The sequence below is a fragment of the Halichoerus grypus genome, chromosome 4 (genome assembly GCF_964656455.1).
Source record: "Halichoerus grypus chromosome 4, mHalGry1.hap1.1, whole genome shotgun sequence".
NCBI lineage: Eukaryota > Metazoa > Chordata > Mammalia > Carnivora > Phocidae > Halichoerus > Halichoerus grypus.
In genome coordinates, this window is record NC_135715.1 from 61,396,258 (window position 1) to 61,424,045 (window position 27,788).

General features: G+C 36.5%; 1 protein-coding gene across 1 annotated transcript in view; it reads left to right on the plus strand.

The window, feature by feature from the left end:
* Positions 1-27,788, plus strand: part of LOC118541620 (phosphatidylinositol 3,4,5-trisphosphate 3-phosphatase TPTE2-like) — an 80,374-nt gene that overhangs the window by 22,699 nt on the left and 29,887 nt on the right. The window contains exons 7-9 of the mRNA XM_078070413.1: positions 7,306-7,366; positions 8,156-8,237; positions 8,341-8,429. Coding sequence (XP_077926539.1) covers positions 7,306-7,366; positions 8,156-8,237; positions 8,341-8,429 — 232 coding nt within the window. The remainder of the gene's footprint in view (positions 1-7,305; positions 7,367-8,155; positions 8,238-8,340; positions 8,430-27,788) is intronic.

Below are 27,788 nucleotides of genomic sequence, written 5' to 3' on the forward strand. Positions count from 1 at the left end.
GTTTCTCTCCCCTTTCCATGCCTGCAGCACTCTCCCTCCTGCAGGCAGTTGTATAGGTCTCTTTAGCTCCAGATCATGTCTCTGCCCTTACTACCCTCTTTGATGTGGCCTCTTCTCTACATTTAGTTGTGGAGTTTGTTCTGCCAGTCTCCATGTCATTTTTTGCGTTATTTACACTGATGCATTACTTAGTTTTATCTGTGCGAGGAGATGAGCTTAAGGTCCTCCTAATCTGCCATCTTCCCCAGAAGTATCTTTGATATTATTTTAAATGGTATTTTAATATTTTCTTATTGGCTGCTGATATATGGGAATATAATTGATTTTTGTATATATATTCAGTACACTTCATAAATTCATACATTAAACAGACACATCAAAAGATGCTCAACATCACTCATCATCAGGGAAATGCAAATCAAAACCTCAATAAGATATCACCTCACACCTGTCAGAATGGCTAAAATCAACAATACAAGAAACAACAGGTGTTGGTGAGAATGAAACAAAAAGGAACCCTTGTGTACTGCTGGTGGGAATGCAAACTGGGTGCAACCACTTTGGAAAACAGTGTGGAAGTTCCTCAAAAAATAAAACAATAGACATATTCTGTGATCCAGGAATCACACTACTGGGTATTTACCCAAAGAAGACAAAGACACGAATTCAAAATGATACATGCACCCTTTATGTTTATTGCAGGATTATTTGCAATGGCCAAACTATGGAAGCAATTTAAGCATCCATCAATAGATGGATAAAAAAGATGTCATATATATTTTTTCAAAGGAATATTAGTCAACCATAAAAAATGAAATCTTGCCATTTGCAACATGAATGGATCTAGAGACTATAATGTGAAGCAAAATAAGCCAGTCAGAGAAAGACAATTACCATATGATTTTAGTTGTGTAGAATTTAAGGAACAAAACAGATGAACAAAGGGAAAAAAGAGTCAAATAAAAAAACCAGACTCTTAATTATAGAGAATACACAGGTTGTTACCAGAGGGGAGGTGAGTGGGGGGATGGGTGAAACAGATGAAGAAGAAAGAATATTAAGAGTACACTCATCTTGATGAGCACTGAGTAATATATGGAACTGTTGAATCACTATTTTGTACACCTGAAACTAATATAATACTATATTAACGATACTGGAATTAAAAATAAAACACTGGAATGAATAAATGATCACAAAAAATTATTTCATAAATTCATTTTAATAAGTTGTATATTCCTTGGGCTTTTTATGTATATAATCATGTAGCTACTACTTTCTTAACTTTGTATACTTTTTATTTTTTTTCTTTATTGAATTGTCTAGGACCTCCACTGTAAATTTGAATAGTAGTAAGAACACTCTTTGCTTGTTCCCAAACTTAAATGGAAAAAATTAGAAATTCTACTATTAGAATGTGTTTTCTAGAGGCTTTTTGTAGCTATTCTTTACCAGATTAAGAAACTTTTATTTATTTCTAGTTTAGTAGGAGTTGAATCATGAATTGGTGAATTTATCAGATATTTTTTCTGTGTGTATGGAGATAATCAAAGGTTTTCCTGTTATTTTCAAATGTGAAGTCAACCTTTTTTATTCCTGAAATAAACCCCCTTTGGTCTTAATGTGTTATTTATATATTACTACTTTCTATTTGCTAATATTTTATTTACAACTTCTTGTATATGTTGATGAGAGATATTGACCTTCAATGTTCTTTTTTTTTTTTTTTTTTTACTGAAGTGTAGTTGACACATACAATGTTACTTTAGTTTCAGGTATACAACATAGTGATTTGACAAATCTGTATGTCATACTATGATCACTACAAGTGTAGTTAAATTTCTGTCACCATAAAATACTAGTATAATACCATTGGCTATATTCCCTTTGCTGTACCTATTATCCCCATGACTAACTCATTCCATAAATGGAAGCCTGTATCTCTCATTCCCCTTCATGTATTTTGTCTATCCCTGCACCCCTCTCCCCCTTGGGAAACATCAGTTTGTTCTGTGTATTTATGGGTCTGGCTCTGCTTTTTGTTCATTTTGTTTATTAGATTCAAAACATAAGTAAAATCATATGGTATTTGTCTTTCTCAGTCTGACTTACTTCACTAAGTATAATACCTTCTAGGTTCATCCATGTTGTTGCAAATGGCAGGATCTCATTCTTTTTTATGGCTCAGTAATATTCTTTGTATATATATACCACCTCTTCTTTAGCCATTCATCTGTTGATGGACACTTGGATTGTTTCCATATCTTGGCTATTGTAAATAATGCAATAAACATAGAGGTACAGATACCTTTGTGAATGAGTATTTCTGTTTTCTTTAGGTAACCCAGTAGTGAAATTGCTGGATCATATGGTAACTCTATTTTTAATTCTTTTGAGAAACCTCTGTACTCTTTTCCACAGTGGTTGCACCAATTTGCATTCCTACCACCAGTGCACAAGTGTTTCTTTTTCTCCACATCCTCACCAATACTTATTTCTTGTCTTTGATTTTAGCCATTCTGATGGGTATAAAGTGATAGCTCATTGTGGTTTTGATTTGCATTTCTTTTTCATCTTTTCATGTGTCTGTTGGCCATCTCTATGTCTTCTTTGGAAAAATGTCGATTCAGGTTTTCTGCCCATTTTTAATTGAATTTTTTTTTTTTGTATTGAGTTGTAAAAGTCCTTTATATATTTTGAGTATTAACCCCTTATCAGATATATCATTTGCAAATATCTTCTTCCATTCACAAGGTGGCTTTTTGGTTTTGTCAGTGGTTTCCTTCACCATACAAAAATTTCTTATTTTGGAGTAGTCCCAATAGTTTATATTTACTTTTTTTTTTTTTTAATTTAAATTTTTTTATTGTTATGTTAATCCCCATACATTACATCATTAGTTTTAGATATAGTGTTCCATGATTCATTGTTTGTGCATAACACCCAGTGCTCCATGCAGAACGTGCCCTCCTCAATACCCATCACCAGGCTAACCCATCCTCCCAACCCCCTCCCCTCTAGAACCCTTAGTTTGTTTTTCAGAGTCCATCGTCTCTCATGGTTCTTCTCCCCCTCCGATTTCCCCCCCTTCATTCTTCCCCTTCTGCTACATTCTTCTTCTTTTTTTCTTTCTTAATATATATTGCATTATTTGTTTCAGAGGTACAGATCTGAGATTCAACAGTCTTGCACAATTCACAGCGCTTACCAGAACACATACCCTCCCCAGTGTCCATCACCCAGTCACCCCATCCCTCCCACCCCACCCCCCACTCCAGCAACCCTCAGTTTGTTTCCTGAGATTAAGAATTCCTCATATCAGTGAGGTCATATGATACATGTCTTTCTCTGTTTGACTTATTTCACTCAGCATAATACCCTCCAGTTCCATCCACGTTGTTGCAAATGGCAAGATCTCATTCCTTTTGATGGCTGCATAATATTCCGTTGTATATATATACCACATCTTCTTTATCCATTCATCTGTTGATGGACATCTTGGCTCTTTCCACAGTTTGGCTATTGTGGACATTGCTGCTATAAACATCAGGGTGCACGTACCCCTTCGGATCCCTACTTTTGTATCTTTGGGGTAAATACCCAGTAGTGCAATTGCTGGATCGTATGGTAGCTCTATTTTCAACTTTTTGAGGAACCTCCATACTGTTTTCCAGAGTGGCTGCACCAGCTTGCATTCCTACCAACAGTGTAGGAGGGTTCCCCTTTCTCCACATCCCCGCCAACATCTGTCATTTCCTGACTTGTTAATTTTAGCCATTCTGACTGGTGTGAGGTGGTATCTCATTGAGGTTTTGATTTGGATTTCCCTGATGCTGAGTGATGTTGAGCACTTTTTCATGTGTCTGTTGGCCATTTGGATGTCTTCTTTGGAAAAATGTCTGTTCATGTCTTCTGCCCATTTCTTGATTGGATTCTTTGTTCTTTGGGTGTTGAGTTTGGTAAGTTCTTTATAGATTTTGGATACTAGCCCTTTATCTGATATGTCATTTGCAAATATCTTCTCCCATTCTGTCGGTTGTCTTTTGGTTTTGTTGACTGTTTCCTTTGCTTTGCAAAAGCTTTTTATCTTGATGACGTCCCAATAGTTCATTTTTGCCCTTGCTTCCCTTGCCTTTGACGATGTTTCTAGGAAGAAGTTGCTGTGGCTGAGGTCGAAGAGGTTGCTGCCTGTGTTCTCCTTTAGGATTTGGATGGACTCCTGTCTCACATTTAGGTCTTTCAGCCATTTTGAGTCTATTTTTGTGTGTGGTGTAAGGAAATGGTCCAGTTTCATTCTTCTGCATGTGGCTGTCCAATTTTCCCAACACCATTTGTTGAAGAGTTTCAGATATGGGCATGATTAATTCCTGAGAGAATGCTAAGTGGTCATGTGGTTCCCCTTCACTCTTAAGAGGGAATAAATTTACAGGATTAGATTTTGAACAACAGTGGATAGTAATATGTAGAGCAAACAAACAGTAGGATTTCATATGTGGTAAATTTGCTAACATAAATGTCAAGTGTTGCCTAGAAGTAGCAAGATTGGACATATGTGGAAATAAAGAAGCAAGCACTAAGGTGCAAGTGTCAACAAGTTTAGCCAGTGCTGCCACCACATGCAAGGAAAGAGGATGGACCTTCATCTCCAAATCAAGGAATATGCTAAGATGGACAGTCACTTCTGATGTAAACTATTCTGTTTAGTTAACATTTTGTGAACACACAGAAGGGGTTGGCATATTTAGGACAAAGGTGGAGGTTGTTGCAAAAAGGCTTTCAAAGAGTAGACAGCATTTTTAACTTTCACATCCCAAGAAAGAGTTTCAGGAACTGTAAACTTAAGGCTATTGAGAAAAAGGAGATCTACATTATCTACAGTCCTAAAAATCTTAGTTATCTTTTAATTTTTGACTTTGGTACAATTGCATATTCTTTATTCTGGTTGAGGACAAAAACTATCCATCTGGTCCCCAAAAATGTAGTTTCTTGGCAGAGTTGAACTTTCTTTTAGATGCTTTTTGTCTCTGTTCAGCTAGTTAGTTTAAGAGAGATTTGTAGTCTTCGGGTAAGCTATATAGATCAGAAAACACAGCAGTAAGTTATCTTTGTATTGAGTCAAGGATGGGCTCTTGGAGAAAATTCAAATCCTGGAGACATTTTTTTTAGACATATAGAGAAATATGAGGTGATTTTTTAAATCCCTGAAGCTTAACCATCCTGGTATATTTACATATAGAGAAATAGGAGGTGATTTTTTAAATCTCTAAAGCATAACCATCCAGGTATATTTTTTCATAAAAAAGCAAATACTGACTATCCTTAAGTGTGGGTATACTAAAGAAGGCTGCACATAAATTAACCACTGTGAAATGTTTACTTATTGAGAGAATGAAGGGCAAGACAGTATTCTAATGGTTGTGTGATATTTCATTAGTGCTATAATCAACCGTGAATGTTGGATATTTAGGTGTCATCAATATTAATCATGCAGCATCAGAGACTCAAAGGCATAAAACCTTTTCTGAATAGATTTCTAGGAGTAAAACTACCTGGTTATGGAGTATGACTATTTTTAGGGTTCTCAATATGTATTGCCAAATCCAAGGGATTATGTCAGCAATAAATCAAAAGTTTTATTTTCATGCCATCTTTGTGAGCATTGGATTTTCTCATTTGAAAAGGAGAGGGCTAATTTCATGGGTGAAAATGGGATTTTATTGTTGTTTAGACTTCTCTATTGGTGAGGCTGAACATTATCTATATAGGTTGTTATACAATTAGATTTTCTCTTTTATGAATTTATTTATGTCCTAGGCCCACTTATCTATAGGTTGAGGGAGTACTATTTAAATTGTTATGAGTTACTAGTTTATACTAGTATAACTAGTTTATAGATAATACTAGACATAGTCCCCATTCACTCAATTTTACTGAAAATTATTCTCCCCTGTTATTTGTTTGTTGTACTGTGGCATTTTTTAAAAAGGAAATTTCAAATTTTTATAAAGTCAAAACTAAATCTGTTGATCTTCCATTGATTTGATTTCTTTAATCCAAAAGAATTGATGTTCACTTAAACTTCTTAGAGATATTTGTGGGTTTTTTATATCTGATCCCTCAATCCATCTGGACTAAAATGTGCAAAGGATCTCATGAAGCCTTGATGTGTACGAGTCTATTTATTCCTCCATTCCAGCCTTATGCAGACTCAGAGTGTTTATCTTTTTGACTATTTCCTCCTATTTAATCAAGTGATCATTTTGATATCTTTTCTTTTTCTCAATATGAAGCTAGTAAACATTGCTCAGGGTACTATACCCATCAATTTTTTACCGTTTTTACAGTCATTTTGTTGTAAACAGACACATGCACGTGTGTGTGTGTTTCAAACGGATAAATTTGTTGGAAATATTGTATTAGTATGGTGATTGTAACTGTATTTTAGATCACTATTTCTTATTTGAAAAATTATGCATATATGCATATTTGTGTGTGTGTATATATATATACACGTATATGCACATACACACATATGTATTCATTTTAGAAAATATGCAAAGATAATCCAAAAAAGTCTCCATATTGCCACCACTTAACTAAAATTTAATATAATGTGTTTATCTTTTTCTATCATGCATATATACACACACAATCATACCACACATTTTTGCATTATTTATTCATTTAAATATTGCATAGGTAGACTATAATATCCAGATCATTATCTAAAAAACCTATCTATTGGGGTGCCTGGGTGGCTCGGTTGAGCCTGAGATTCTTGATTTTGGCTTAGGTCATGATCTCAGGGTTGTGAAATGGATCCCCACATCAGGCTCCACGCTCAGGGGGAGTCTGCTGAAGATTCTCACTCCCTCTCCTCTTCCCCCTACTCACACTCTCTCTCTTTTCTAAAATAAATAAATCTTTTTTTAAAATTAAAAAATATAAATAAAAACCTATCTATTCAGAAAATAGATCTAGATAAGAATCATATATTACTGTGAAATCATAATTTTCACAAATTTACCTAAGGCTAGTTAACTGTCTCTGGTAGCTTTAAGCAATGTGTATTTGTAGTAGAGGTTAATCAGAGTAGTCAAGCACAACATTGTGGGCTATTTGAAAACCATCAGTGGATGAGATAGGACTTGGAATGTACATACTCTTATATTCCCTAAATCTCCCCTAAAAGGTGGTAAGTGAGGGACAGTTGAATAAAAGGTAACGACCATTTTGGCTTACTCCTAAGGAATGGCTTATATATACCATGTGGATTTATGTAAGATATGTGTCTATTTTTTCTAGGAAGTTGCGCGGTTCCTAGATACCAAACATCAAGACCACTATCAAGTCTACAATCTATGCAGTATGTGCATGGCCAGATATTTTGCTACTATTGATTTAAAACAGGATGATTCAGTCTTTACATTTCATTTAATCATAAGTATTTGGTCGGTGATGGGAAGTGAGTTTAAAAATCTCTATCTTGCACTGGTTCTGTTTTGTAGGAAAAAAATATCTCAATAGTATAAATGCCCTGTGAGGGAGGCAGGAGGCTTAAGTTGAGGCATAGCCAATTTGGTTGAATCTGCTCTAGTGGTATTAGGTTTAGGAAAATACTTCTGTTTTTCCTGCCGGCTTGTGTTTTAAAGACAATTCACTAGGAGTGGGGTGTGAGGAGAGCAAAACCCAAATGAAAAAAATCCAAATAGTCAATAAACAAGGGAAAATATGCTAAAAAGCAAAACCCTGTAGAAAAGAGATTATATCCCTGCTTACTACTCTGTCTGTTTTGTCTTTTCCTCTTCCTGTATATTAAACGGACATTTTCAGGAGGCAAGCATTCTGGTTGGCCACATTTACTTCTGCTCTGTTGTGTCTGTCTACCCTATGATAATATGATGAGTAGCCTGCTAGAAAATTAAAAGTAAGACCTGTTAAACCCAAATAAGTTGGGTTTAGGTTATCCAAGATGGACAAACCACTACTATATTTTTCAGACCCTTAATATTCTTAAAGCAGCAAGAACCAGTCAGAAAGCTCCTTTTAAAGGTGGATAAGGAATTTATAATAAAAAAGTATAACTTCTTCATAACTTTATCATTTACTATGTTTATTAGGCATAGATATATGACCTATGTATCATTTATTTTAGGTGAAGGAGCTTATGATCCTAAGTACTTCCATTATAGGGTCCAGCGAATCATGATCGATGATCACAACGTCCCCACTCTAAGGTGAGTTTTATGCCAAGATGGCTGTCAAAAGAAAGCTAAATATACTGGGCTTGATTTTTTGGATGAATTTTAATTCAACTAAAAATTTTACATTTAAAATCAGTGAGATGGTGGCATTCACCAAGGAAGTAGATAAGTGGATGGCTCAAGATGACAAAAACATCGTAGTGATTCACTGTAAGGGAGGCAAAGGTAAAAATTTTTTTTTAATTTCTCTTTTTCTAAATAAATATTAATACATTAAAGTACAAGAACAAGATGCATACTGCTATTAGTATTAATGGTTGTTAAAATTTTCTTTGGCGGGGACACCTAGGTGGCGCAGTGGTTAAGTATCTGACTCCTGGTTTCAGCTCAGGTTGTGATCTCAGGGTCATGAGATGGAGTCCCCCACCAGGCTCTGTGCTCAGCACAGAGTCGGCTTGAGTTTCTCTCTTCCTCTGCACCTCTGACCCCACCCTGCTCTCTCTCTCGCTCTCTCATCTCTCAAATAAATGAATAAATCTTTAAAAAAATAGTTGTTAATATTTTTTGATGTTAGCTTCAAGACTGAAAGAAGGGAAGGAAAGAGTAAGGAGGGAGAGTGGAAGGTAAATACTAAAGGGAAGAAAACAGGAATAACAAAACTAAGGAAGGTTGAGCATATTTTTTTCTGTTTATTGACTACTTGAGTTTCTTCATTTTTGATTTGCCAAAATATCTATGAAATAAAAATGTCTAATTTTAAAAACTGTCAGAGCACTTTTAAGATTGTTCTTAAACTTTGTGAGAACCTTTTAAAGTTAAGGAGCCAACAGCGTTGCTATTGCAAAACCCAAAAATTATAGTGGAATTTTTATAGTGTACAGATACAAAGAAGTTGATTTTTGTGAGGTCAAATGAAAAAAAAAGTGTAAACTCATTCAATTTAAGTTGAGTTAGATTTTTCTCTCATTCAGCTTTAGGCTTTTAATAATCATCTAAGCATATTTCACAGTTTTTGACCAAGAATTACATTTTTGGTGGGTTATAAAAGTTTTTTATTGCATTCCAGGAAAACACAATACCATATATAATCGAGTAAAATCAAGTTTTAGTGTTACCTGAAAATTAGTTTCAAGTCCATGAATTAGTAGGTAGTTTCTATCTTTAGCTCTACAGGTTGAAATATTCTGGACATGCAATTTGCAATACCGTCTATAAATGAAGCTATAGAAATGGAACCATAGGAATTGCCAGTTTTTGACTATCTTTTATTTACAGATATGGTCATTTTACATGGCTCAACCTAAAGTATTATAATCCAAGCAATTAACTTTAGTTTCCTTTTAATTAAAGCTAATTCCCTGCTTGAAGGCTAACCTTCATTTCTAATTTCTTTTTTAAATTTTTTCTGAGAAGGGACTTCAATTATCCTGTATTTGCATGTCTTGCCTTGACTTTCCTTTAGGATTGTTCAGCAGGCTGGTATTCAGCCAGCTGGTATGCACCAGAGTAGCCTCTTTTTTTCAAGTTTTCATTCATACTGGTTTTGCTCTCTTCTTGCTGGTTGGTGCCTGCACATTATTTTATTATTGATTTTTGGGACTACTTTAAACTGGGTGTTGTTTTTTTTAGTATAGTTGACATGCAATGTTAGAATGAAAACACTAATTTGAAAAGATCTATGCACCCCTATGTTCATTGCAGTGTTATTTACGATGGCCAAGTTGTAGAAGCAACTCAAATGTCCATCAATAGATGAATGGATGAAGGAGATGTGGGGTGTGTGTGTACATACATTTTACTCAGCCATAAAAAATGCATGCTGTTGTTTCTGTTAGTAGTTTATATTACAACTATCAACTCCTACGTGTTGTCTTTTAACTTGATTATGATTTATTTTGTCATATAGAAGTATTTATAATTTTGAATGGAGTGAAATTTATTAGTCTTTGTGTGTATGTGTGTGTGGTTTGTGCTTTTTGTCATGTTTAAGAAATCCAGCCTGCATACTGAAGTAGTGAAGGTATTATACTTTATAAAATATTAAAGTTTTGTTTTTTACATTTAGGTCTTTAATTGGGATTTGGGGAGGGAGGTTTTTTTTTTCCATATGGATATACAATTGTCCTAACACCATCTATCACAAGCTCATTTATTCCCTGTTGATTTATAATCCCTTCTCAGTCACATACAAAGTTTTAATAGAAGTTTGAGATGGTCTCTGAGTTCTTTATGCCACACTACTGAAATTCTTTATTTAAAAAAAATTTTTATTAAAGCATAGTTGATACACAATGTTACATTAGTTTCACGTGTGCAACATAGTAATTTGACAAGTCTATACATTATATTATGCTCCCAACAAGTGTAGCTACCATCTGTCACTATGCAATGCTTTACATTATCTTCAATTACAATACCATTGACTCTGTTCCCTGTACTGTACCTTTCATCCCCTTGACTTATTCTGTAACTGGAAACCTGTATCTCCTACTCCCCTTCACCCATTTTATCCAAAGCCTCACCTGCTTCCCTTTGGCACCAACCACTTTGCTTTCTGTATTTATATGTCTGTTTCTGCCTTTTGTTTTTTAGAATCCACATATAACTGAAATAATATGGTATTTATCTTTCTCTGACTTATTTCACTTCGCAAAGCACCCTCTAGGTCCATCCATGTTGTCACAAATGGTAAAAATCTCATCCTTTTTATGGCTAATATTCCATTGTGTGTGTGTGTGTACACACACACACGCAAATATAGATATATATATATATCACCTCTTCCTTTTTGGGGACTTGGATTACTTGCATACCTTGGCTATTGCAAATAATGCTGCAATGACCATAGGGGTGCATATATTTTTTTAATTAGTGTTTTCGTGTTCTTTCGGTAAATGCCAAGTAACAAAATTACTGGATCACATGGTAATTTTATTTTTAAGGAACCTACAGAATTTTAAGGAATTCTGAGGAATCTCCGTACTGTTTCATTTTGTTTTTTCTCCATGTATTTCTTGATTCCCCTTTGATTTTTGGTTGACCCATTCATTGTTTAGTAGCATGTTATTTAACTTCCATGTATTTGTGCTCTTTCCAGATTTCTTCTTGTAGTTGATTTTTAGTTTCATAACATGGTCAGAAAAGATGCATGCTATGACTTCAGTCTTTTAAAGTTTATTGAGACTTGTTTTGTGGCCTACCATGAGATCTATCCAGAGAATGTTCCATGTGCACTTGAAAATAATGTGTTTTCCACTGTTTTAGGGTAGAATGTTCTAAATATATCTGTTAGATCCATCTGGTCCAATGTGTCCAAAGCCATTCTTCCCTTCCTGATTTTCTGTTTGGATTATCTGTCCATTGATGTAAGTGGGGTGGTAAAGTCCCCTACTATTATCATATTACTATTGATTACTTTCTTTATGTTTGTTATTAACTGCTTTATGTATTTGGGTGCTCCCATGTTGGATGCATAAATATTTACAATTGTTCTATCTTCGTGTTGGATTTTTCCCTTAATGATTATGTAGTGCCCTTCTTTGTCTCTTGTTACAGTTTTTGTTTTAAAGTCTATTTTGTCCAATATAAGTATTGCTACCCCAGCTTTCTTTTCACTTCCATTTGCATGATAAATGCTTTTCTGTCCCTTTACTTTCTTTTTTCTTTTTTTTGTTTTGAGGAATAAATTTTATAATTGTACATAAAGTGCATAGTAGTATACTTAGTAAGTTCTTCCCATATTGTAGTTGTGTGTGTTTTTTAATCACTTATCCACCTGGATCTTCTTTCCATAATATTTTTTTTGTATGCATGCAGAAAAATTTTAGTGATTTTTTATTTGATTTTTCATTTAAAGTCAATTAATTAACATATAATGTATTATTGGTTTCAGAGGTAGAGATCAGTGATTCATCAGTCTTATATAATACCCAGTGCTCATTACATCATGTGCCCTCCTTAATGTCTATCACCCAGTTACCCCATCCCCCACCTCGCTCCCCTCCAGCAACCCTCATTTTGTTTCCTATGATAAAAAAAAAGAGTCTCTTATGGTTTGTTTCCCTCTCTGGTTTCGTCTTGTTTTATTTTTTCCTCTCTTCTCCTATGATCCCCTGTCTTATTTCTTAAATTCCACATATCAGCAAGATCATATGATAGTTGTCTTTCTCTGATTGACTTATTTCACTTAGCATAATACCCTCTAGTTCCATCCATGTCGTTGCAAATGGCAAGATTTCATTTTTTGATGGTTGAGTAATATTCCATCGTATATATATACCACATCTTCTTTATCCATTCATCTGGGCTCTTTCCATAGTTTGGCTATTGTGGACATTACTGCTATAACCATTGAGTGCAGGTGCCCCTTCAGATCACTAATTTGTATCTTTGGGGTAAATACCCAGTAGTGCAATTGCTGGGTTGTAGGATAGCTCTATTTTCAACTTTTTGAGGAAGCTCCATACTGTTTTTCAGAGTGGCTGTACCAGCTTGCATTCCCACCAACAGTGTAAGAGGGTTCCCCTTTCTCCACATCCTTGCCAACATCTCTTGTTTTCTGACGTTAATTTTAGCCATTCTCACTGGTGAGGTGGTATCTCATTGTGGTCTTGATTTGTATTTCCCTGATGCCGAGTGATGTTGAGCATTTTTTCATGTGTCTATTGGCCATTTGTATGTTGTCTTTGGAGAAATGTCTGTTCATGTCTTCTGCCCATTTCTTGATTGGATTGTTTGTTCTTTGGGTGTTGAGTTTGATAAGTTCTTTATAGATTTTGGACACTAGCCCTTTATCTGACATGTCATTTGCAAGGATCTTTTCCCATTCTCTCAGTTGTCTTTTGGTTTTGTCTACTGTTTCCTTTGCTATGCAAAAGCTTTTTATTTTGAGGGTGCCTGGGTGGCTCAGTCGTTAAGCGTCTGCCTTCGGCTCAGGTCATGATCCCAGGGTCCTGGGATCGAGTCCCACATCGGGCTCCCTCCTCGAGGGGAAGCCTGCTTCTCCCTCTCCCACTCCCGCTGCTTGTGTTCCTGCTCTCGCTATCTCTGTCTCTGTCAAATAAATAAATAAAATCTTTAAAAAAAAAAAAAAAGCTTTTTATTTTGAAAAAGACCCAATATTTCATTTCTGCCTTTGTTTCCCTTGCCTTTGGAGATGTGTCTAGCAAGAAAGTTGCTATGGCTGAGGTCAAAGAGGTTGCTGCCTGTGTTCTTCTCTAGGATTTTGATGGATTCCTGTCTCACATTTAGGTCTTTCATCCATTTTGAGTCTATTTTTGTGTATGGTATAAGTAAATAGTCCAGTTTCATTCTTCTGCATGTGGCTGTCCAATTTTCCCAACCTGCTTTGTCGAAGATTAGTTGACCATAGAGTTGAGGGTCCATTTCTGGGTTCTCTGTTCTGTTCCATTGATCTATGTGTTTGTTTTTGTGTCAGTGCCATACTTTCTTGATGATTACAGCTTTGTAATAGACCTTAAAGTCCAGAATTGTGATGCCACCAGTTTTGGTTTTCTTTTTGAACATTCCTTTGGCTATTTGGGGTCTTTTCTGGTTCCATACACATTTTAGGATTGTTTGTTCCAGCTCTGTGGAAAAAGTTGATGGTATTTTGATAAGGATTGCATTGAATGTGTAGATTGCTCTAGGTGGCATAGACATTTTAACAATATTTGTTCTTCCAATCCATGAGTATGGAATGTTTTTCCATTTCTTTGTGTCTTCCTCAATTTCTTTCATGAGTGTTCTATAGTTTTCTGAGTACAGATCCTTTGCCTCTTTGGTGAGGTTTATTCCTAGGTATCTTATGGTTTGGGAGGCAATTGTAAGTGGGATCAACTCCTTAATTTCTCTTTCTTCTGTCTCATTGTTAGTGTATAGAATTGCAACTGATTTCTGTGCATTGATTTTATATCCTGCCACATTGCTGAATTCCTGTATGAGTTCTAGCAATTTTGGGGTAGAGTCTTTTGGGTTTTTCACATAGAGTATCATGTCATATGCAAAGAATGAGAGTTTGACTTCTTCTTTGCCGATTCGGATGCCTTTTATTTCTTTTTGTTGTCTGATTGCTGAGCCTAGGACTTCTAGTACTATGTTGAACAGCAGTGGTGATAGTGGCACTATCCCTGCTGTGTTCCTGATCTTAGGGGAAAAGCTCTCAGTTTTTCTCCATTGAGAATGATGTTCAATGTGGGATTTTTGTAGATGGCTTTTATTATATTGAGGTATGTTCCCTCTATCCCTATACTGTGAAGAGGTTTAATCAAGAAAGGATGCTGTACTTTGTCAAATGCTTTTTCTGCATTTATTGAGAGGATCATATGGTTCTTGTCCTTTCTTTTATTAATGTAGTATATCACATTGATTGATTTGCGGATGTTGAACCAACCTTGCAGCCCATGAATAAATCCTACTTGGTCATGGTATTGCCCTAGCACTGGAGTTTTGCAGTTCTCAATGATAGGTAAACTTGGTCTTGGCTGGATGTTCTTGCTGATCTTCTAGGGGAGGGGCTTGTTGCTTTGATTCTCAAGTGTCTTTGCCCCAGGGATTGCTAGGGGGCCAGGCTAAATAATCTGCTCCGGTTTGCTCTTTATGGCTTTTGTTCCCTCAAGGCTCTCTGCAGCTTTAGAGGATCAGAATGAAAATGGCAGCCTCCCAATCTCCAGCCCGGAGCCAAGAGCTCATGGCCCCACTACTCAGTGCACCCTCAGGGAAAAGCAGTCAATCACTCTTGTCTCCCTGGCCTCTGTCTGCACTCCATGTTCGCCCAGCCCGTGACCAAGCATTTCTATCTCAGGCATAGGACACTGTTTTGAGTCTCCAAACCTTGCAGATTCCTGTGGCTCGCACCTGTGCCACTCCTCCCAGGGTTTCACTGATTCTGCCACATCTTGGGCCCCTGCTCAGAGAGCAGTCACTGGACCGTGCCTCTGTTGGTGGTTTATGGCAATCCTGGGGCTGAGAGTCCACTCCTGGGCTTGCTGATTGCAGCCAGCTTCCCCGCTCTGATGCCTGGGAGCTCTGTGGCACTCAGGCTCCCCTGGTCTTCCTGTGACCCTGAGGGTCCTGAGACCTCACTGTCCCACCTAGAGTTCCACCCCCACTTAGCCACTTGAGTCCCTTTCAGGCCAGGGCGTCCCTCACCAGAGCAGACTTCTAAAAGTTCTGATTTTGCACTCTGCTGCTATATCACTTTCTGGTTGATGGCTGACAGAGGCTCCCCCCACCCACGGTTTATCTTCCCATCTATTGCCTCGGATTCACTTCTCTGTACGTTCTACCTTGCAGAAAGTGGTTGCTTTTCTGTTTGTAGAGTTGCAGCTGTTCTTTTTTTAGATCTCTGGTTGAGTTCCCAGGTGTTCAGAATGATTTGATAGCTATCTAACTGAATTCCTGGGACCAGATGAAACTAAGGTCTCCTACTCCTCCGCCATCTTGGACTCCTCCCCATCCCTTTACTTTCATTGTGCATATATTTTTAGTTCTGACGTGAGTCTCTTGTAAGCAGTACCTAGATGGGCCTTGCTTTTTTATCCATTTTGTCACCCTATGTCTTTTGATTAGAGCATTTAGTCCATTTAAATTGAAAGCAATTATTGATAGATGTGTATTTATTGCCATTTTGTTACTTGGGGTTTTTTTTTTTTTTGGTTGTTTTTGAAGTTCTCTTTTCCCTTATTCTGTTACTCTCTTCTCTCATGGTTAGTTTGCTTGCTTTAGTGATATACTTGGATTCCTTTCTCTTTATTTTTTGCATATCTGTTATTGGTTTTTGATTTGTGGTTATCATTATATTCATATATAACATTTTATGCATATAGCAGTCTATATTAAGTTTATGGTCACTTAAGTTTGTCATTCTAAAAGCACTAAATTTTTACTCCTCTCCCCTCCCATGGTTTAGGTACACTGTATCATACTCTACATTCTTTTATTTTGTGAATCCTTTGAGTGATTTTTATAGATGCACTTATTTTTTACTGCTTTTGTGCTTCCCACTTTTACTCCTACTTATGGTCTTTCCTTTCCACTCAAAGAATACCCTTTAGCATTTCTTGTAGGGCTGGTTTACTGGTCATGAATTCCTTTATCTTTTATTTGTCTGGAAAACTCTTCATCTCTCCTTCTAGTCTGAATGATAGCCTTGCTGGATAGAGTATTCTTGGCTGTGGGTCTTTTCCTTCCAGAACTTTAAATATATCATGCCACTCTCTTCTGTCCTGCAATGTTTCTGCTGAAAAACCAGCCGATATTTGGGGGGGGGTTCCCTTGTATATAACTGTTTCCTTTTTTCTTGCTGCTTTTAAAATTCTCTCTTTATCACTACTTTTTGCCATTTTAATTATTGTATATCTTGGTATGGATATCCTTGGATTGAGTTTGTTGGGGGTTCTCTGTGCCTCCTGGACCTGGATTTCTGTGTCCTTTTCAGAATCGGGGAATTTCTCAGCTATTATTTCATCAAATTTTCTGCCCCCTTTTCTCTCTCTTCTTTCTGGCATCCCTATAATGTGAATGTTATTATGCTTGATGGTATTGCTGAGTTCCCTTAATATACTCTCATTTTTTAACTAGTCCTTTTTCTTCATTCTGTTCAGCTTGATTGCTTTCCATTACTCAGTCCTCCAGGTCACTGATCCATTCTTCTGCTTCCTCTAGTATATTATTTATTCCATCTAATGTATTTTTAATTTCAGTTATTGAGTTCCTCATCTCTGGTTGGTTCTTTTTTATGTTTCCTATCTCTTTGTTGAGGGTCTCACTGAGTTCCTACACTCTGTTCTCAAGTCCAGTATCTTTATGGCCATTACTTTAAATTTTCTATTGGACATGTTACTTATCTCTGTTTCATTTAGCTCTCTTGCTGTGATTTTATCCTGTTCTTTCATTTGGGACATATTCTTCTGTCTCTTCTTCTTATCTGTCTGTTTCTATGTGTTAAGAAAGTCAGCTATGTCTCTTGCTCTTGAAAGTAGTGGCCTTATGAAGAAGAGGTCCTGTAGTACCCTGAAGTGCAATGTCCCCTATTTACCAGAACCTGGTACTTCAGGGGTGTCTCCCATGTGTGTTGTGTGTGCCCTATGGTTGTGTCTTTGCCACTTTTTCCTTCAGTCCAGTCATCTACAAGTCATCTTTGCCTGTTGTGGGCAGATTTTGGTCCCTGTGTTGTTAGTAGGCCTGTCTGGAGCCTCCTTGGACTTGATTTTAGTCAGACCAGGCATTTACCAGAGATGCAGTAGCACCAAACTGCAGGCACTTACCCTGTGTTTTCCCCTGAAAAGCTTTTATTGGTGGACAGTACTAAAAGTCAGACCCCTTGTCTGTCCCCAGCCCACTGCTGGGGCTAAGTCAAACTGCTGGTGTATGGGGTCTACTTTCCCTCTCTCTGGGGCAGGAGTCACTTTGGAGTGGTGCTGGCCCCCGTCAGGGCTGCTTGCCCACTGCCATGGCTGTGACACCATTTTGTTTTTAGTTTGTTTAGTTTTTTTTTTTTTTCTTAAGATTTTATTTATTTCAGAGGGGCAGGGGAGAGAGCTCAAGCATGAATGAGGGGAGGAGGAGACGGAGAAGCAGACTCCCTGCTGAGCAGAGAGCCTGATGCCTGATGCAGGGCTTGATCCCAGGACCCTGGGATCATGACCTGAGCCTAAGGCAGACGCTTAACTGACTGAGGCACCCAGGTGCCCCTGTGACACCACTTTGGATGGACATCCAACAAGTGTGTGTTGGAGGAGGTGGGTCTGCAGAAGAATGCAGGGTGGGGCATGTGATGCTAGCAAGGTCCATGTCAGCCCTCTGCTAGAGGGGACCTATAGCCTCCCAAAACTTCCTTTCAAGGCAGGCTGGAGGGGTGGATCTGCAGAAGAGCTCCGGGGCGGGGTGCACTGTTAGTAAGCAAAATGGAGAGTGTTTGTGTTACACTGGTTCCCCAGATGTTGTATATCTAGACTGGGGGGCTGGGGAGCAAAACAGTACTTGCCAGCTCTTTTGTTCTTGGAAAAGTCTCCTGAAGATCCCTGCCCCTCCAGCACAGGCTCTAAGATTAATAAACAAATCTCTCTCCCATATATCTCAAGTGTTTTTCAAACTGCTGCTTCCATGCTGTATCTCAGCTGGGCTGTTGTGCTGTCTCTTTAAGGGTGAGAACTCAGTTTCTTATAGTCCTCAGGGTTTCCCTGAGCCTGGCCAGCTGATTTTTAAAGTTCCAGGAGTTAAGCCCACTGATTGTAAGAATTAGTGAAGTTAGGCTCCTCTGGTTTTCAAAGCCAAATGTTATGGGGATTCATCTTCCCAGTGTAGATCCCCCATGCCTGGCGTGCCTGTTGTGGGGTCTCCTTCTCTGTCCTGTCCATACCAGTGGTGTCCTATCCTCCCACAGACAGTCCTGAGGGTCAGTTTGGCTCCCAACTGCATCTCTTCCCTTTGTACCCTCTTCAATGTGGACTGTTCTCTACATTTAGTTGTGAAGAGTCTGCTCTACCAGTGTTCAGGTCATTTTCTGGTTTATTTGCACTGATGTGAATGTTATCTAGGTGTATCTGTGGGACAAATTGAACCTAGGATCATCCTACTCTGCCGTCTTTCTTGGAAGTGTTTTGTTGTTTTTCAATAAGAATTTATACTTTCCTTCATAATGTCTTGCATATTTTTTTTAGTATAGTTGACACGCAGTGTTTCATATGGTCTTGCATATCTTTGTTAAATTCATTCCTAGACATATTGCTGCTACAAATAGAAGCTGGTTTTTAATATTACATTTGGATTGTTTCCAGTTTTTACTACTATAGATAATGTTTCTATTATAAATATATGTTCCTTATTGCACATGTTCTCACATATCTATTGAGTATGTACCTTGGAATATAATGTTCGTGTTTAGGATAATGAATCTCAAACTTGAACAGATGGTGTCCAAAAACAGTTGTACCAATTTACACTCCATTGGCATCGTTTGAAATTTCCATGTGTTCCATATCTTTACCAACAATTAGAATTCTTAGTCTTTTTATTTTTAGCCACTGGGTGTGTGTGGGTGTATAGTTGAATCTCATCATGGATTTAATTTGCATTTCTATTATTACTAATAAAATTGGGAAAGTTTTCATCACAGGTTTATTAGCCACTTGGATATCCTTTATTATGAAGTAACTCTTTAATTTCCTTGCCCATTTTTCTCCTGACCCATTTTTTCTCCTGAATTTTTGGGGTTTTTTCCCAATCGAGTTGTAGGAGTTCTTAACCAACTGAGCCACCCAGGCACCCGAGTTGTAGGAGTTCTTTACATATTCTGGATTTCAACTCTGTTATTTGTTATATGTATTGCAAGAAACATTTTCTGCTCTGTATTTTGCCTTGTTGTGTTTTATGAGTATCTTTTGGTTAACAGACATTCTTAGTTCTAACATAGTGTATATCATTCTTTCTCTTTATAAGGTTAGTGTTTTTGTAACCTGATTAAGAAATCTTTCCCTGAGTTTAAGAAGACATTCTCCCATGATATCCATTTGGAATTGATTTTTGTGCGTGTGTGATGCAAGGGTCAAGTTTCATCTTTTTCCCTATGGTTATCTAATTGTTTCAGCACACTGATTGGAAAGACTTTTATTTCTTTACTGCCAAGGGGCATGGTTCAGTTTCTGAACTTTCTATTCTGTTCATTGATCTTTCATCTATCTGTGTGCCTGTCACACAACTATCTTATTTACCATAGTTTTCTAATAAGTCCTGATTTCCAGTCAAAGGAGCCCTCCAGTCTTGTTCTTTTTCACAATTATTTGGGTTTTTGTTTTTTCTTAAAATTTTATTTAAATTCTAGTTAGTTAACATATAGTGTAATATTGGCTTTAGGAGTAGAATTTTGTGACTCATCACTTACATATAACTCCCAGTGTTCATCATAACAAGTACCCTCCTTAATACCCATCACCCATTTAGCCCATCCCCCACCTACCTCCCTCCATCAACCCTCAGTTCTCTATTCTTAAGAGTCTCTTATGGGGGGCACCTGGGTGGTTCAGTCATTAAGTGTCTGCCTTCAGCTCAGGTCATGATCCCAGGGTCCTGGGATCGAGCCCCAGATTGGGCTCCCTGTTCTGCAGGAAGCCTGTTTCTCCCTCCCCCACTGCCCCTGCTTGTGTTTCTGCTCTCACTATCTCTCTCTGTCAAATAAATAAATAAAATCTTAAAAAAAAAAGTCTCTTATGGTTTGCTTTCCTCTCTCTTTTTTTTTTCCTTCCCATATGTTTATCTGCTTTGTTTCTTCAATTCCACATATGAGTGAAATCATATGGTATTTGTCTTCTCTGATTGACTTATTTCACTTGGCATGATACCCTCTAGTTCCATCCACATTGTTGCAAATGGCAAGATTTCATACTTTTTGATGCCTAAGTAATATTCCATTGGGTATATATACCACATCGTCTTTATCCATTCATCTGTTGATGGACATCTGGGCTCTTTCCATATTTTGACTATTGTGGACATTGCTGCTATACACATTGGGGTGCATGTGTCCCTTTGAATCACTATGTTTGTGGGGTTCTTTTCAAGCCCCATGTTGGGTATAGAGATTACTAAAAAATAAACTTAAAGAAAGCTTATATATTTTTGGTTACATTTATTCCTAGATATTTTTGATACTATTATAAATGATATCCCTTGAAAATTTTTATTTTCTAAATGTTTATTGTTGCTCTGGCATGCAATTCATTTTATTAACCTTGCAATTAGCAACCTCACCAAACTTTCTTAGTCTAATTTATCTGTAAATTCTTTTGGATGTTATGGTACATGCTTACATCATGTGAAAATAATCAATTGCATTTCTTCCGCTTCAATTTTTTTTTTTTTTTTTCCTAGCATTGGCTCAAACCTTTGGTCCAGTGTTGAATTAGAAATGGTGATAGCAGCCATCCTTGTTCTGTTCCTGCTTTAAAAAGAAAAGCTTTCAAGTCTCTCACCAATTACTTTAGGGTGTGTGTATGTGTGTGTTTTATTTATTTAATTTGTTTATTTGCCAAAGAGAGCATACACACAAGTCGGGGGGGTTAGAGGGGGAAGGAGAGGGACAAGCAGACTCTGCAGAGCCCCATGCAGGGCTCAATCTCACGACCCTGAGATCATGACTTGAGCAGAAAGAGTTGGACACTCAACTGACTGAGCCACCCAGGCACCCCTTGTGTGTTTTAGATACTATCAGATTAAGAAATTTCTTTAATTAATGCTAAGTTTTTATCATCAGTGGATGTTAAATTTTATCAGAAGGTTTTTGAGTCCTTAAGATGATATAATTTTTACCTTTATTCTATTAATATGATTGATTGCATTGGTGAATTATCCTTATATTCCTAGAATAGACACAATTTTGTTGTGCTCTATTATTTTTCATAAATTGCTGGATATTTAATTTTAATTAATTAAAATTTAACCTTAAGAATTTTTGTATCCATGTCATAAATATGATTGGTTATAATTTTTCTTTTCTCATAATACTCTTCAAATTTTGGCTTCATAAACCAGAATTGGTTATTGGGGATCGAGCCCCAGATTGGGCTCCCTGTTCTACAACATTAATATGATGTACAGAATTGGGTTATATTTCCTCTTTTTTAAAATTCTCTCAATGAGCTTGTATAAGTTGACATGTTTTTCCTTAAATATAATGTGGAATTCTCTAGTGAAGCCACATTGGCCTCAGTGTGGGGATTTGGCCACATTTTCTTTGTGGGGAAGTTTTTAAATTGTGGTTCAGTTTCTTTATTAGATATAGAATTATTTACAGTTTTATTTATTCTACCCATTTTTGGTAGGGTGTATTTGTCCAAGCACTTGTCCATTTTATCTAAATTTTCAAATGTCTTGGCATCACATTGTTCAAAATATCATTGTATTCTAATGTCTATCATGGTGGTCCCTTTTTCATTCTTACATTATTGTTTCCTTTTGATTAGTCTCATCAGAGATTTATCAATTTTATTAGTCATTTTAAAGTACCAAGTTTTTTTGGCTTGATTCTCTTGTTTGTTTCCTAGTTCATTAATTACTATTATATTTAGTGTTTCCTTTCTTCTACTTTCTTTGGTTTAATTTGTTCTTTTTTTAAAAAAACTTCTTTAAAGGAATGATTAACTCATAGATTTTCAACTTTTTCTTTTCTATTTGGTATTTCAGGCTATATTTTCCCTCTAAGAATTTTTTAGCTTCATCCCACAAATTTTTATATGTAGTATTTTTATCAATATTTAGTTCAAAATGTTTTCTATTTTCCATTGTGCTTATTTCTTTGACCCATGTATTATGTAGAAGTATACTTTCTTATTTCTAAACATATGAGTATTTTGTAATTATCTTTTAGGAGTTGATTTCTGCTTGTATTGCAATGTGGTCAGAGAATATATTACCTTTTTTTTTTTTAGTTCTTAGAAATTTGTTTATACTTGCCTTGTGGTCCACAGTTCAGTCAATTTTATGAAATCTTTTCCGTGCAATTGGAAGTGTATTAAGCATTGTTGTGAACAGTGCTCTGTATCTGTTAGGTCATATGTAAATTGTTTTATTCAAATCTTCTGTATCCTTACTTTTATTTTGGTTTGATTGAAATTTTACAATATAATTCCTTCCTCCCCTGTAGCAATTATGCTGAAGATTTCAACTTGCATCCTCCATTTAGCTATTGATTTTTTTATGTTGGCTTTGTATCTAGCAATTTACCTGAACTCTCATTAATTTTAGGTTCTAGCCTGTAGATTTACTTGGATTTTTCTAATCTGCAAGTAAGGAAAGTTTTGTTTCTTCTGTTTTTATCCCTATACATTTGATTTCTTTTTCTTACTGCACTGGCTAAGCCCTATAGTATGGTGTTAAATAGGAACAGAGAATAACGGACATTTTATTTAGTTCTTGGCTTTAAAGGGAGTGCTAACAACATTTCAACATTAATATGATGTACAGGTCTCCTGCTATCTGAAAGTAGAGCATTCCTATGAAAATTTGCATAAGCCAAAATGGTGTGAAATAAAGAAGCAATTACCATTAATTTATATGGAAAATGTTTAGAGCATTCCCAGACCTGAAAAAATAACCCATCTTAGCCTTTTCCGGTATCTTAGGACACATCTTGCTAATGGATGCACAAAATAAATCAAGATAAACCACAGATGCTCACAGACACAGTTCAAAGCTACAGTGGCTTGATACTTAGATGCTGAGTGTGTTTCCCAGGGTGGGAGCTTGGCGGTATCACTCGCACTGCTCCGAGTGTGTGCTGCCTCCGTAAGTACTCACTGCAAAATAAATGCTGAACTGTATTTTTGCTTTATTCCTTTTCTTCATAAAAGTGAAAATCCTCTTCAGATTGCTTTCACTTAGCAAAAACAGGTGCTGACATGGGTTTTTCATAAAAGTGAAGTGGCATAATGCAAACTTTTGAAAAAATGGAGGACACTTACACCTGGTAGGTATTTTGGTAGATTCCCTTCATCAAGTTAAAAAGGTTTCCAGGGCGCCTGGGGGGCTCAGTGAGTTAAATGTCCAACTCTTGATTTTGGCTCAAGTCATGATCTCAAGTTTGTGGGATTGAACCCCTCTGTCAGGCTTTGAGCTGGGTGTGGAGTCCACTTAAGATTCTCTCTCTCTCCCTCTGCCCCTCTGCATCCCACTCACATGTGCCTTCTCTCTCTCTCTCTCTAAAAAAAAATAAATAAGTAAAAAAAGAAGTTCCTAGTTTTACTTGGCTCTTAAAACTGTGAATATATACTGAATTTTAGTAAATGTTTTTTTTCCTGCACTTATTGAGATGATTACAAGGTATGTCTCTCTTAATCTGTAAATATGATATATTACATTAATATAGATTTCTGATATAAGATTATTCTTGCATTTCCGAGATAAATGGAACTTGGTATTGATATGTATTTTTTCTACTGCTGGATTCACTTTGCAAATACTTTAAGTTTTAACATCTATATTCCTAAGTGACATTGGTATAAAGTTATCTTTTATTATATTTTTGCAATTTGGGAATCTATTATATTAGTGCTAGTAAATGAGCTGTAAATTTTTCTCTTTTTTACCATTATCTAAAAGAATTTATAAAAGAAAATATTTCTTATAGATTTGGTAACAATGTCATCTTGTTCTTTTGGAGGGAGGTGGTAAAAAAGACTGTAAATATAATTTTTAATGCAATGTTGTTTTATTCAGGTTTTCCCTTTTCGAATCAATTTTTTTAATTGATATTTTCATTTAAGTTTTTTTTAAGGTTTATTTTAGAGAGCGGGAGAGAGCATGGGGGTGGGGGGGTGGGGCAGACCGAGAGGGAGAGAGAATCTCCAGCAGACTCCCCGCTGAGCAAGGAGGCTAACCTGGGTCCCCATTTCACAAGCCTGAGATCGTGACCTGAGCCAAAATCAAGAGTTATATGCTCCACCAGCTGAATCACTCAGGTGCCCCTGTTTTCATTTAAGTTTTTAAAATGATTGACTTATTAAAGTTATTCTTACAGTGTTTTTGAATTTCTGCTATATAGTAATTTTGACCCCTGTTTTATTTCTAATATTTGTCCCTCCTCTCCTTTTCTAAAAATCAGGTGTTTTTTTGTTTTGTTTTGTTTTAAAGATTTTATTTATTTGACAGAGAGTGGGAGAGTACAAGCAGGTGAATGGCAGAGGGAGAGGGAGAAGCAGGCTCCCCGCTGAGCAGGGAACCCAATGTGGGGCTCAATCCCAGGACCCTGAGATCATGACCTGAGCCAAAGGCAGACACTTAACCAACTAAGCCACACAGGCGCCACTAAAAATCACTTTTATAAGAGATTTGTGTCTTCGTTTCTTGAGGAAAAAAGCACTGGTGTTTAATGTTATCAATCATGTCTATTTTGTTTTCTGTTTCATTTCTGTTTTAATATTTATTTCACTTTTTACTTGATTTTAGTATATTTATTTGCTTTTACTTTCTTGAATTGAAAACTTGGCTAATTAAATTTTAATTTTGGGGGGCACCTGGGTGGCTCAGTTGGTTAGGCATCTGCCTTTGGCTCAGATCATGATCTTTGGGTCCTGGGATGGAGCCCTGAGTCCAGACCCCTACTCAGCAGGGAGCCTGCTTCTCCCTCTTCCTCTGCCCCTCCCCCCCACTCATGCGTGCTCTCTCTCTCAAATTAATGGATAAAATCCTAAAAAACTTTTTTTAACTTTTTAACCGTATGATCTATGCATTTAAAGTCTGTGTCTTTTCCTGTTAATACTGCTTTAGCTGACTTCCAGTTGCTTTATAGGTACTGCTTTTTTTGTTTCTTAGTTTTAAATAATTCATGATTCTACTAATTCTCCTAAAAATCTTCTGGTTTTTAAATGCAGAGATAATGCAGAAGTGGTTTTTAAACATCTAGACTATTTAAAAATTATTTATTTTTAATTCCCCAGTGTTTAGGAGTTTTAGCTATGTTTATATTATTGATTTTTGAATTTGTTCAGAGATTGTGATCTAGAATCCAATTGTGGCCCAGGGACTAGCAAAATCTTCATATCCACCTCAGACCTACTCAATTAGAACCCACACTTTAATAAGATTCTCAGATGCCCTGTATATCATTGAAGTTTGAGAAGCACCAGTCTAGATGATTGCTCAGTAATGGTTTAGAGTATTTTTCCCCTTTAATTTTCCCCCCCTCTGGTTTATCTAAAGATTTGCTTCCCCTGGGCACTGATGTAACCATTTTTCTTCCGACTTGGAGGAAAGAACAATGTGAACTTTTAGCATTTTTGGCTCCCTCAAAGCTCACCTTTAGGAATGTTTGGGCCCTTTCTCCTTTTACTTAGAGGAAGGGGAAAAAAACCGAAGGGCATCATCTGGGTTGCGCTTTTCTCTCCCTCTAGCCAGCATGGCCAAAATCAGCCAGGGGAGCCAGCAAGCCAGTTCATATATGGTTGAATCTATTTGTTTTTAATTCCATAGATAACTACCACCTCTTTTTCCATTTATCTATGGATGGACACTTGAGTTGCTTCCATATCTTGGCTTTTGGAAATAATTTTGCAGTAAACACAGGGGAGCAGATACCTTTTCAAATTTTGAATTACTGGACCATATGATAATTCTATTTTTAATTTTTTGAGGAACATCCATACTGTTTTTCACAGTGGATGCACCAACTTACATTCTCACCAAGAGTGCACAAGGATTTCTTTTTCTCCACATTCTTGCCAACACTTGTTATATACTTTCTTGTCTTTTTTATTCTAGCCATTCTGACAGGTGTCAGGTGATATCTCATTGCAGTTTTGATTTGCATCTCCTTGATGATTAGTGATGTTGAGCATCTCTTCATTTGTCTGTTGGCCATCTGGTATGTTGTCTTGGAAAAATGTCTATTCAGGTCCTCTACTCATTGTTTCATTGGATTGTTTGGGGTTTTTTGGTGTTGAGTTGTGTAAGTTCTTAATGTATTTTGGATATTAATTCCTTATCAGATATATCATTTGCAAGTATCTTCTCCTGTTGAGTAGGTTGTGTTTTCAATTTGTTAATGGTTTCCTTCACTATGGAAAACCTTTTTATTTTGGTTTAGTCCCAATAATTTATTTTTGCTTTTGTTTCCCTTGCCTAGGAGACAGATGTAGAAAAATATTGCTAAGGGTAATGTCAAAGGGCTTACTGTCTAGGTTTTCTTCTAGGAGTTTTATGGTTTCAGGTCTCACATTTAGGTCTTTAATCCATTTTGAGTTTATTTTTGTGTATGGTGTAAGTGGTCCAGTTTCATTCTTTTGCATGTAGCTATCCAGTTTTCCCAGCACCATTTATTGAAGAGATTGCCTTTTCCCCATTGTATAATTTTTATCTCCTTTGTCATTAATTAATTGACCCAATAAGCATGGGTTTATTTCTGGGCTCTCTAATCTGTTCTATTGATCTATGTCTCTACTTTTGTGCCAGTACCATACTGTCTTGATTGCTACAGTTTTGTAGTTTATCTTGAAATCTGAAATTGTGATAACTCCAGCTTTGTCCTTTCTCAAGATTGCTTTGACTATTTAAGGTTATTTGGTTCCATACAATTTTAGAATTCTTTGTTCTAGTTCTGTGAAAAATGTTGTTAGTATTTGGATAGGGATTGCATTAAATCTGTAGGTTCCTTTGGATACTATGGACATTTTAACAATATTAGTTCTTCCAATCTATGAGTATAGAATATCTTTCCATTTGTGGTGTCTTCAATTTCTTTCATCAGTATTTTATAGTTTTCAGAGTATAGATCTTTCACCTCCTTGGTTGAGTTTATTCCTAGGTTTTTTATTATTTTTGATGCAATTGTAAATAAAATTGTTTTCTTAATTTCTCTTTCTGCTACTTTGTTATTGTTGTATACGAGCACAACCGATTTCTGTGTATTAATTTTGTATCCCATGACCTTACTGAATTTATCAGTTCTAATAGTTTTTTTTAAAGATTTTATTTGTTTAGAGAGAGAGAGAGAGAGACAGAAACAGCATGAGCGCTTGCATGCAGTGGGAAGAAGGGTAGAGGGAAGGAAAGAATCTGAAGCCGACTCTGCGCTAAGCTTGGAGCTCATGCAGGGCT